Source organism: Sphaerodactylus townsendi, linkage group LG07 (assembly GCF_021028975.2).
Source record: "Sphaerodactylus townsendi isolate TG3544 linkage group LG07, MPM_Stown_v2.3, whole genome shotgun sequence".
Classification (NCBI taxonomy): domain Eukaryota; kingdom Metazoa; phylum Chordata; class Lepidosauria; order Squamata; family Sphaerodactylidae; genus Sphaerodactylus; species Sphaerodactylus townsendi.
The window spans coordinates 122,181,552-122,193,119 of record NC_059431.1 but is presented as its reverse complement, the minus strand read 5'-3'; the positions used below and the strand labels follow the sequence as shown (position 1 = coordinate 122,193,119).

The 11,568-nt window shown below is 50.8% G+C and overlaps 1 protein-coding gene across 2 annotated transcripts in view; it reads left to right on the top strand.

Annotated features, from left to right (window-relative positions):
* Positions 1-213: 213 nt before the first annotated feature.
* The window catches only part of SLC44A2 (solute carrier family 44 member 2), an 84,960-nt gene continuing 73,605 nt past the window's right edge, over positions 214-11,568 (top strand). The window contains exon 1 of one of the 2 annotated variants that reach the window (XM_048502843.1): positions 214-688. In XM_048502843.1, coding sequence (XP_048358800.1) covers positions 649-688 — 40 coding nt within the window. In that variant the 5' untranslated portion in view covers positions 214-648. The remainder of the gene's footprint in view (positions 689-11,568) is intronic. The other variant, XM_048502845.1, reaches the window with a different exon arrangement.

The following is an 11,568-nucleotide window of genomic DNA, read 5'->3' as shown; positions in this document are numbered from 1 at the left end:
CCAGTGAGTGCACCTTGACGGCCCCCGCGACACACCCCTTTGGGCGGGCCCGCCCAGAAACCCAATAAGACCTCTCCCCCGCCCCAGGCCCTCCGGGGGACCAGCCGGGTGGCCGGACTCCGGCGCCGGGGCCCCCCGCTCACCAGGCGACTGGGACTGGGCCGCCGCCGCCGCCTCCCCCCCCCTCTCTCACAGCTGCGCCCCCCACCCCCACCCCCACCCCGGCTGGCCGAGCCGAGGCGCCCTCCCGCCCAGTTCGCGGCGAGCCTAGTCCAGGCCAGCCCTTCTCCGGCCGCGGGTGGCCAAGGGGCCCGGGGGGGGGGAGGGGTTGCGCAGAGTCTGGTTTCCTCCCCCACCCCCAGCACAGCATGTCGGGAGGGGGGGGCGCTCAGGGCGCAGCAGCAGCAGCACCCGGCGCCAGCAAGAGGGGCTGCAACAAGCTGCGGGGTGGGCGGCCCGGGACACGGGGGGAGCCCCCAGCGGGGGCCAGGCTGGCCGATGAGCGCGCCGGAGCCGTCGTGCAGGCAGGGAGGGAAGGAAGGGCCAGCCGCCAGGAAGGGGGCGGAGGAGGAGGATGCTTAGCGCCCCCGGGCGGCTTTCTCTCCCCCTCCCCCCCAGCCTCGGCGGCTCGGCGGCCTTTGCGCAGCCATGGAGGGCGAGGCGGACGGCCCCAAGGAGGACCACTACGGTAAGCATGTGCCCCCCGGCCCGGCTGTCTGGCGGAGGGCGGGCGGGCGGGCGGGAGGGGTCCCAGGCCGCCGCCGCCGAGGAGGACGCCGCTTGCAGCGCCGGGGGGGGGGGGGGCTGTGGTGGCCAGCAGGGTCGGGCGGCTCCCTCGCTGGCGCTGGGGCGGAGAGGGCGGGCGGGCGGGCGGGGGGGGGCCTTGCGGAGGCGCCCCTCCGTCCGTGCTGCCTGCTGCGCGCGCCCCGCTGGCCTTCCGCCAGACCCTGTGGCTGCGTGCGGGGCAAACAAAGCCCCTCCTCCTGTGTGTCCGTGGGAGGGGTCTTTGGCTGTGGGGTCGCCAAGCCAGCTCTGGGGGGGGGAGACAGCTGCAGAGGTTAGGGGAGGTTCCTCGGTGGGCTGGTTTAACACCAGGAGGTCAGAAAGTGGCCCCCTTCCTGGCCCAGGGATGTGTCTGCCTCACTCTCACACGCCGCGGGGGGGGGGGGGGGGGCCCCCCCCGGGGGGCCGGGGGCGGGGGGGGGGGCCGGGGGCCCCGACCCCGGCCCCGGGGTCGCGGGGCCCCCCCCGCCCGGGGGGGGGGGGGGGGGGGGGCTGCCCGCCCGTGGTAACGGCAGCAGGCTGGGCGACCGCGGTCCTCTGACTCCTGCTCAGTTCTCAGAGGGCGCCTCCAGCGAGACAGGTGGCTGGTGGGGCGGGACTCCATCCTGATCTGCCAGGGGGCATTTCGGACCGGTGGACGTTTCTGGACAGTTGCCAAAGGAGCCTCGCGTGACGCCAGGGCCGGGTGTGAGCTGGAGGATGTTGTTTGAGAAACAGCCACAGCTGGTGCATCAGCCAGAGCGGATATAAGCGCCGCATGCTGCGCAGGTGGGGCTGTGGCTCCGTGGCAGCTCATCTGCTTGGCTTGCAGAAGGTCCCAAGTTATGTTGCCACGTTTAGTGACCCAGTCTTGTAAATCTCTGGAGCCGAAGACTCAATCGGTGATTCCAGAGACTTAGCATAGACATTTATTTGAGCTTGAGCTGAAACAAATCGGCATCTCGCATCAGGCACTGAGCTCAGACTTCTGCTTCTATGCAGGTTTATCTGCCAAGCATCACTCCATCCTCGTCACATGCGAGCGGACATCATTTCAATCCAACCTTTTACAGTTTAAGCCCCCATCACGCCACTACACACAACGTACGATCTCCAAATGGGACGGTGGAGATTTTAGCATTTAAATTAGCCTAAAAGGCATCATCGGGACAAACTGTCAGTCACTTAGAGAATAGCAGCAGCGAAGGCCGGATGTCAAAAACAAGATGACACCTGGGAAAATCTTGGCAGGCTGACAAAACATTCCTTTCATTCACTTCAGAGACATTCAGGCTCCAGTGGTTTCTTTAAAACACCATTACAAAGCTTCAGAATAGATTTACATTCACTGCTATTGGTAATGGCAAATACTCACTTTTCGCATTCAAACAGGCATTTCCGAACATTCTATTAACCCTACATCTTCTCTAAACCTATATCTTAAATATTCATCATTTAAACAGTAAAATATTTCTACCTTCTACTTATAAAACTATACTTATATCAACTATATAAAGCATAAGGCACTTAATACTTTTATTTCAGTTGTTTTGTTCACAGTGTGCTGTCAGTTAAGGAAGAGATCCGATAAGGGTCAGATAGGAAGAGATCCGAAAGGTCTCTGTTTGGACCTTGGGACAATACTGGCCTTGATGGAACCAGGGGTCTGATTCCACGTAAGGCAGCTTAATGTGTTCATGTGAGAAGACCTGAAGCTCCCGTCGTTGGCCAGGATCCAGTATCATCCCTGAGCCATGAGCCTACACCTTGGGGGGGGGGTGCAGTTACCCCCTTGCCATGCGGAAGCCTCAATCCATGAGCAACTTTGCCACTGACGGAGCCTCTTGCTTGGATTATGCTTCTGCCAAGCGGAGGTGTAGCTAGGGGAAATGGAGCCCGGTGCAAAATCTGAGTTTTGCGCCTCCCCCCCACCCCCGGTGTGGACGGCCTCCCCACGACCAAAGGCCGCCCTCCCCCACTATGACCAAAGAACAATTTTTTGCACCAGGTCATCTCAAAGTCACAATCACATTATAGAACATTCCCCAACTCACAAATCTGGGCTCTATAGTTGAAACAACATTGAAAGTGATACTGTTTAGGGGGGTGGAGGAATCCACCCTGAAACAACATCACTTTTAATGTTGTTTAGAGAGCCCAGATTCTCCTTTTAAATCCACCTTAAAGGGAGAATCTAGGCTCCCTAGTTTAAACAACATTGAAAATGATGCTGTTTCAGGGTAGATTCCCCACCCCCCACCCCAAACAGCATCACTTTCAATGTTGGTTGTTGTGTCTTTTCCAGGCTGCGTGACTTTGGTCTGGTAGATCTTGTTCCTAATGTTTTGCCTGCATCTGTGGCTGGCATCTTCAGAGGTGTGTCACAGAGAGAAGTCTGTTATACACTGTGTCCAGACTTCTCTTATTACAGACTTCTCTCTGTGACACACCTCTGAAGATGCCAGCCACAGATGCAGGCAAAACATTAGGAACAAGATCTACCAGACCACTGACACACGGCCAGAAAACCCACAACAACCAGTTGAATCCATCTGTGAAAGCCTTCAACAATACTTTCAATTTTTTTAAAATCTAGGGAGCCCAGATTCTCCTTTTAAATCCACTCAGAAGGGACCAGAATCTGGGGAAAATTGGAGGGTGCCTGTCAGGGAGTAATGTTAACAGTACCAACATTTCAGGCTACTTTCAGGAAACTATCCTGATGATACCACCCAGGTTTAGCGAAGTTTGGTTCAGGGAGTCCAAAGTTATGGATCCTCGAAGGGAAGCCACATCTACTATTAGCTCCCATTGGAAACAATGGGGGATGGGGCACTCCCTTTGGGGGTCCATAACTTTGAACCCCCTAAACCAGTGGTGGCGAACCTTTGGCACTCCAGATGTTATGGACTACAATTCCCATCAGCCCCTGCCAGCATGGCCAATTGGCCATGCTGGCAGGGGCTGATGAGAATTGTAGTCCATAATATCTGGAGTGCCAAAGGTTCGCCACCATGGCCCTAAACCAAACTTCACCAAACCTGGCTGGTATCAGCAAGAGACTATCCTGATGATACCACCCAGGTTTAGTGAAGTTTGGTTCAGGGGGTCCAAAGTTATGGACCCTCAAAGGGTATCTACTATTAGCTCCCATTGGAAACAATGGGGGATGGGGCACCCTGAACCAAACTTCACCAAACCTGGCTGATATCATCAGGAGTGTCACCTGATGATAACCTGAAATTTTGGTGCCACTAGTCTAAAAATTGCGCCCCCTGCAGGCCGTCAAAATAAAAACACTAAAATATTTTTTAAATTCATTTTTTATTTTTGGTGCCCCCTTCAGGTGTGCGCCCGGTGCATCGCGCACCCCTTGTCCCCTGGTGGCTACGCCACTGCTGCCAGGTGGCGTGGCCCTCATCCATCCCAGTACCTTCTCCCTACCCCTGCCCCATTCACACATAGTATCAGACCACAACAAATCAACCTGTGTCTGTATCAAGTACATTTTTCATGCCTTCTTCCAGTCTGCTCATAATGGCGAATATCAGGAGTCACCACTATGATGCCCATGGGCATCATGTAACTTGGTGACAGCTTTCCTGGTGTCCATCAAGTGTTTTTAGAAAGTAGGTGATGTCAGCAAAGCTTCTGATTGGCTATTGGAGATTTGATTGACTGTACAAGTTTTTAAAAATGTTGCTTTGGCAACAGCTGCCACCACATCTCAAGGGCCTTCAGCCAGCATGATGTAGTGCAGGGGTCAGCAACCTTCACCACCCAAAGAGCCATTTGGACCCATTTTCCACGGCCCCGAAGACCTACCGAGCCGGAGAGGTGGCTCTGCATAGAGCCACCTCCGGTTCAGCCCCTCCACTCACCTTTCCTTCCAGCACTGCTCTGGAGGGCTAGAGGGACACGCCCACGCTACCCTCCAACCTCCAGGCCACGTGGAGCCACAGTCTAAGGCTGAAAGAGCCGCATGTGGCTCCAGAGCCGCAGGTTGCAGACCCGTGAATTAAGAATTATGGACTCTGATCACGAGTACCGGGTTTGATTCCCCACTCCTTCACATGAGTGGCGGATTCCAATTCTGGTGAACTGGCAGCATATTTCAAACACCAATCACACGTTGCGTGAAGAAGTGTTTCCTTTTATTAGTCCTAATTCTTCCCCCCAGCATATTCAATGAATGCCCCTGGTATAGTATTGTAAGAAAGAGAAAAAATTCTCTCTGTTAACATTTTCTATCCCATGCATAATTTCATAGACTTCAATCATATCCCCTAATTATCCCCCAGCATAGAATTTGCCTTTTTCACAGCTGCCATGCATTGAGTTGACATTCCCATGGAACTATCAACTAAGACGCCCAAATCCCTTTCCTGGTCTGTGACTGATAGCACTGACCCCTGTGAAGTCTGGATTTTTTGCCCCTATGTGCATCACTTTACATTTTGCTACATTGAACTGCATTTGCCATTTCTGAGCCCACTCACCTAATTTATCAAGGTCCACTTGGAGCTCTTCGCAATCCTTTGCGGTTCTCACCACCCTACATAATTTGGTATCATCCGCAAACTTGGCCACCACGCTACGCACCCCTACTTCCAGGTCATTTATGAATAGGTTAAAGAGCACTGGTCCCAAAACAGATCTTTGGGGGACACCACTCCCTACATCTCTCCATTGTGAGAACTTTCCATTTATACCCACCCTTTGTTTCCTGTTCCTCAACCAGTTTTAATCCGTAGGAGGACTTCCCCTTTTATTCCTTCATTGCTGAGTTTTCTCAATAGTCTCTGGTGAGGAACTTTGTCAAAAGCCTTTTGGAAATCCAAGTAGACAATGTCCACTGGTTCCCCCTTATCCACATGCCTGTTTACACCCTCAAAAAAACTCTAGTAAGTTTGTAAGACAGGACTTGCCTCTGCAAAAGCCATGCTGACTCTTCCTCAGCAGGTCTTGCTTTTCTACATGTTTAATAATTTCATCTTTAATGATAGATTCTACTAATTTACCAGGAACAGATGTCAAACTGACTGGCCTGTAATTTCCTTGCAAGGTCCCCTAGATCCTTTCTTAAAGATTGGTGTGTGACATTGGCTTTCATCTCTGCTTCAGTCTTCAGGGATGAAGGCTGGTTTCAAGGATAAGTTGCATATTAATGTGGAGAAGCAATCCAACAATTTCATGCGCTTGCAGGCTCTTTAAGAACCTCTTTGGGTGAATGTGATCTGGAGCCCAGGGATTTGGTAGCATTTAGATTTATCAATGGCTGCCAGAACTTCTTCCTCTTGTCTACCACTATCTTAGCTTAGTTCCTCGGATTAAGCCTCCTAAGATGTATTTGGTTCAGGTGCAGGAATTCTCCCTCACCTCTCCTCTTTTGGGTTGAAGACAGATGCAAAGAATTCATTCAGCTTCTCTGCAATCTCCCTGTCCTCCTTTAGCACACCTTTTGTTCCTTCGTCATCTAACGGGCCTACTGCTTCCCTAGCTGGCTTCCTGCTTTTTGATGTACTTGAAGAACTGTTTGTTGCTGGTCTTGATGTTTGCAGCCATGCGTTCCTCATAATCCTTTTTTGCCTCCCTTACAGCTAACTTGCTTCTCTTTTGCCATCATTTGTGTTCCTTTTTGTATTCTTCATCAGTTGAGCTAGACTTCCATTTTCTAAAAGACATCTTCTTTTTTCTGATAATTTCTTCAACCTCTCTTGTTAACCATGGTGGGTTTCTTTTGGACTGGGTGCTGCCTTTCCTAACCTGCGGAACACATTCCAGCTGAGCTTTGATTACTTTGTTTTTAAATAACCTCCAAGCATCTCGGACAGTTTTGACTCTTGATTTTCCCTTTCAGCTTCCTGTGCACTATCCCCCTCTTCTTTGAGAAATTTCCCCTTCAGAAGGTGAATGCAACTACATTAGTAGTTGTCACTGGTTCGCATGCAGAGATACTGAATCTGACAGCATTGTGGTCGCTGTTCCCTATCAGCTCAACAACACTTGACTTCCTGCACCAGTTCCTGGGTCCCACATAGAATTAGATCTAGGATCACCTCTTCCCTGGTTGGTTCCACAACCATCTGCTCTAAGCCACAGTCATTTAGCATATCCAGGAATGCTCTCTCCTTACTATGACCTGAGCATGTATTTTTCCAGTTTATGTGGGGATAGTTGAAATCGCCCATTACCACTATGTTTTTGCTTTTGTTGGCCTCTCTAATTTCTTTTTCCATCTCAGAATCCCCCTGTGCACTTTGGTCAGGGGGACGATAATCTACATATATAAAAAGTGTGTTTGTATATACAGTGTGTTTGTCCCTGACGGTCTCCCTCAGAAGCTGCTGGACGAATTGCCCCAAAATTTTCACAGGACGTCCCTCCCTGTTTCGGGCAGGTAATCGGACCTTCAAATCACCAAAAGTCCATACCTGAGCCAGGTAAAACGTCTTTTTCCTGGCGTACCATGAAGCTGGCTGTGTTTAACTGTCACCCTTAGAATGTCCGTGCAGCCTGTCTGTCTGCGGTCTGAGGGCTTGGGATGAGGGCTTGGGATGTTCGCTCAGATGGGCAGAGATGAGCAGTGAAAACAGTAAATAGGTAATACTGTTAGGTAATACGAGTGGAAGTGAAACACATACACACTTTGCCGTGTGAGACGTCAGGTGGGGTTCCCCCCCCTCACACACAGGTAACTTTCACTCTCTGTGCCTCACCCACTGCTACCACACAACACACATACTCTCATACACATCCAGCTCATCCTCATTCACCTCACTCTGCCCTCCCTCACATCCAACCACCACTTACCACTTCCTCACCCATATTCGCCACAGCTCTCTTTTACTAAAAGTGAGCTGGAGTTTGCCTTTTTCTTCTAAGACAATCCGCGGGGTGGGGCCGAACCAACACTACCGGCTCCGCTTCTTTTGCGCATGGCCCTTTACGAACCCAGGGAGCTGGCCTCGCTCTGAGCGCCTCACCACCCTGCCTCTGCTGCCTGACTGGGATAGCCTGCTTGCCCCAGTTCTGCCTTACCCAAGCCAGGACTGTGCGTGTCAACCAGCCTCATGGACAGCGGGATTTACACTCTGGACAGTTCCGTTGTGGAATGGGAAGGGTTACCTTATACTAAAAAAAAAAGATAGCACCATATAACAATGTGCATTGAAAAGGGAAAGAGGGATTCTATTTGACCACCTCAAAAGGCTATGCTGGGGATCATTGGACCTGCATGGACAACTGTGTGGGTTGCGGACTGTGATGAGAAGGACAGTTGCCACAGCAACGTGTGGCCGGGCCCACTAGTATATTCCTAATATTAAACTATTCTTCACACCTGGTATCGACATCCACAGTGATTCTGTAGGGGAATCTGCTCCCCTTGCATTGTCTATTTTATGTGACACTATGCTCTCTTTGACGTAGAGGGCAACACCACCCCCGATATGCCCTGTTCTATCCTTCCTGTAGAGCTTGAAACCTGGAATAACAGCATCCCACTGGTTCTCCTCATTCCACCATGTCTCTGTGATGCCCACTATATCAATGTCCTCCTTCAAAACTCTGTACTCCAGCTCCCCCATTTTAGGTCAAAGGCTTCTACTAGAGACATCTGTATACCCTGTCTCTGACCCTCACCTGGGATTTATGTGCTTTGCCCTCTAGCCCTATCACTTATCACATACACATTGCTTGTATGTGATTTAGAAAAACCTCCCTCTGTGTCTGCATCGCCATAGATACTGTATTCCGAACCGAAGTCACCTCAGCTCCTGTCAGCTTTCCCCCAAGGATCAGTTTAAAAGCTGTTCTGCCACCTTTTTAATGTTGAGTGCCAGTTCCTTTTTGGTTAAGATGAAGCCTGTCCCTTTTGTACAGACCCAAGTTCCTGACAAATCTGAAACCCTCTGCCTTACACTACCTTCTCATCCACGCATTGAGACCCTGTATTGTGGAGCTTGCCTAGCTGGCCCTGCGTGGGGAACAGGTAGCATTTTAGAGAATGCCACCTTGGGGGTCCTGGACTTCAATCTGTTACCTAGCAGCCTAAATTTAGCTTCCAGAACCTCCCGACTACATTTCCCAATGTCGTTGGTGCCAATGTGAACCACAACTGCTGATTCCAGCTCAGCACTGTCTAACAGCCTATCTAGATGAAGTGTGACATCCGCAACCTTCGCACCAGGCAGGCAAGTCACCATGCGGTCATCACGCCCCTCAAAAACCCAACTCTCTACATTCCTAATGATCGAATCACCCACTACAAGGAGCCCCCCACCTCCCCGAGGGCTATCGTCAGTGCGAGAGGATATCTGACCACCAGCTAAGGAAGGGGTCCCATCTAAGGGAGCATCTTCCACCACCTCAGACTGGCACCCTCCGTCCCCCAGACTCTCATGCTCCATGACATCTGAAGAGTGGGACCCAGCTGTTAGGTCCCTGAAAGCCTCATCTGTCACCCTCTCTTCCTCTCTCAGCTTCTCCAGGTCTACCACCTTGGCTTCAAGAGAACACACACGTTCCTTGAGTGCCAGGAGCTTATTGCAATGAGGGCACACCCACAACTTCTGTCCTAGTGGCAGATAGTCGTACATGTGACACTCAGTGCAAAACACTGGAAAGCCCCCACCCCCCTGCTGGCTTCCTGCCTCCATAACTAATTCTGTGTAGATATTCAAATATTAAACTTTTAATGAATGCCTCCCCGTTGAGCTTTCTGTGCCTTGTAGTATCCCTCAAGATATGTTCTTATTTAGTAAAACACCTGCATGTTTTGAGAAACCCTCCAAAAAGAAAACCAGAGCTCACTCAGCCCTTTCTGTCCCAGTCCTCTTCTCCACTGCTACTCCTCTCTTCCAAAGACTGAGCAACACAGCTAATAGGAAGCTTCACCTATCAGCAGCCCCACCTATCAGCAGTCTCAGCAGCTTCAGGGCAAAGAGAGAAAACCCCTGATAACCCCTGTTAAAAACACACTGTTTAAAAAGATGTGGCTTTGAGAAAAGCCCTCCAAAAAGAAAACCAGAACTCACTCAGCCCTTTCTGTCCCAGTCCTCTTCTCCTCTTCTACTCCTCTCTGCTGCTTCCAAAGACTTCACAGCAGTCCAGTGAGGTAGGTTAGCTTGAGAGAGAGTGACCCATCCAAGGTTACCTGGCAAGCTTCATGGTGGGGTAGAGACTTGAATACAGGCCTCCCAGATCCTAGCCTGAGACTCTAGCCACTATACTGTGCTAGTTCTTTAAATGATACCTAGATTGCAGTTACATACAAGGTGAACATCCATCGACACAATGAGTGTGTATTTACTAAACAAACAGCATGCAAAGTGAAAACAGGCAAATCTGTGAAAGATACAGCACAGCTCTCAATGTGCTCTGAGAGAATCATCTGTGAGAGAGCAGGTCTCAGATATCGATCATAGAGCAGTGTCCAGAGAGTCCAAATTCATATGAGCTCTCCGACGTACGCTTGTTTCATGGATACCAGTCCGCTTCCTCAGTGTAATATTTTGGGCCTGCTCATAACATTCCAGGATCACTATCTTTGAAATATACATTGTACAATTTAAATGCAACTCTCTGGATGTGCCCCCACCACATCGGGCTAAGCAAACAGACAGATCTGCTCTAGTGGACTGGCATCCACAAAACAAGTGTGCACCCGGGAGCTCATACGAATTTGGACTTTCTGGACACTGTTCTCGTTATCAGTATCTGAGTCCTGCTCTCTCACAGATAATTCTCTCAGAGGACATTGTGAGAGCTGCCCTGAATCTTTCACAGATTTGCCAGTTTTACTTTGCATACTGTTTTTTAATAAATACACACTCCTTGCTTGGATGGATGTTCACCTTGTATATTGTTGCAGCCCTAGGTAGAGTGTATCTGGTGTTATTTTAAGTTACCATCTCACACTATCCCCTTTGGTTGGGTTTTGGACTTACGTCATAGGCACAAAAGAAGAACTGAAAGTGCATGCAGAGCGGAAAATTTAGCAGGTGGCATCAATCTGAGAGAACATGTTTCTCAGGCCCACATCTAGCTCAGCTTGCAGGGTGAGCAGACATGCGAGGAACATGGGGGCGGGGCAAGAGGCTGGAAAGCCTGAACACTTCCCTTAAGAAACAGCCAGTTTATTTTTTATTTATTGTATTTGCTTTGTGTGCTGCCCTGAGCACACTGTGGGCTCAGGGCAACTTCCAGCACATAATAAAACCATCTATTCGAAATTTAAACCAGCAATTAAAACAAGAGAGTGACTCACACAGGCACGGATAGAACCCGTGTGGTGGTTCGAGTGTCAGGTTGGGAGCTGGTTCGGGTCCCCACTCTGCCGTGGAAGCTCACTGGATGGGCCAGTCAGTCACTCTCTCAGCCAGACCTACCTCACGGGGTTGTTGTGAGGATAAAACAGAGGGGAGAAGAGTGATCCCCACTGAAGAGAAAGGCAGGGTTTGGATGAAGTAATGCTGTGGAACTGTGCCACTCCCTGCCCCAGGTTGTGGCGACGGCTGCCAGAGGGGAATGGAGAGTAGGGCTACTCATTGAAGTGGATACTAGTCATGGTGCAGGCCTGTTCTCTCCAGTAGAGGAGGAGGAGGAGGAGGAGGAGGCCTCTTATATCAGTCATCCGGTTTGTGGGCTTCCCAGGTGCACTTGGTTGGCCGCTGAGAGGACAGACTGCTGGACTTGACCGTCCTTGGTCTGATCCAGCAGGCCTTTCCTTATGTTCCTACTGTCTGAATGGAGATTCTCAGGATTGGGGAACTGATGGAGGATTTGAGGGTCAACATCTTAAGC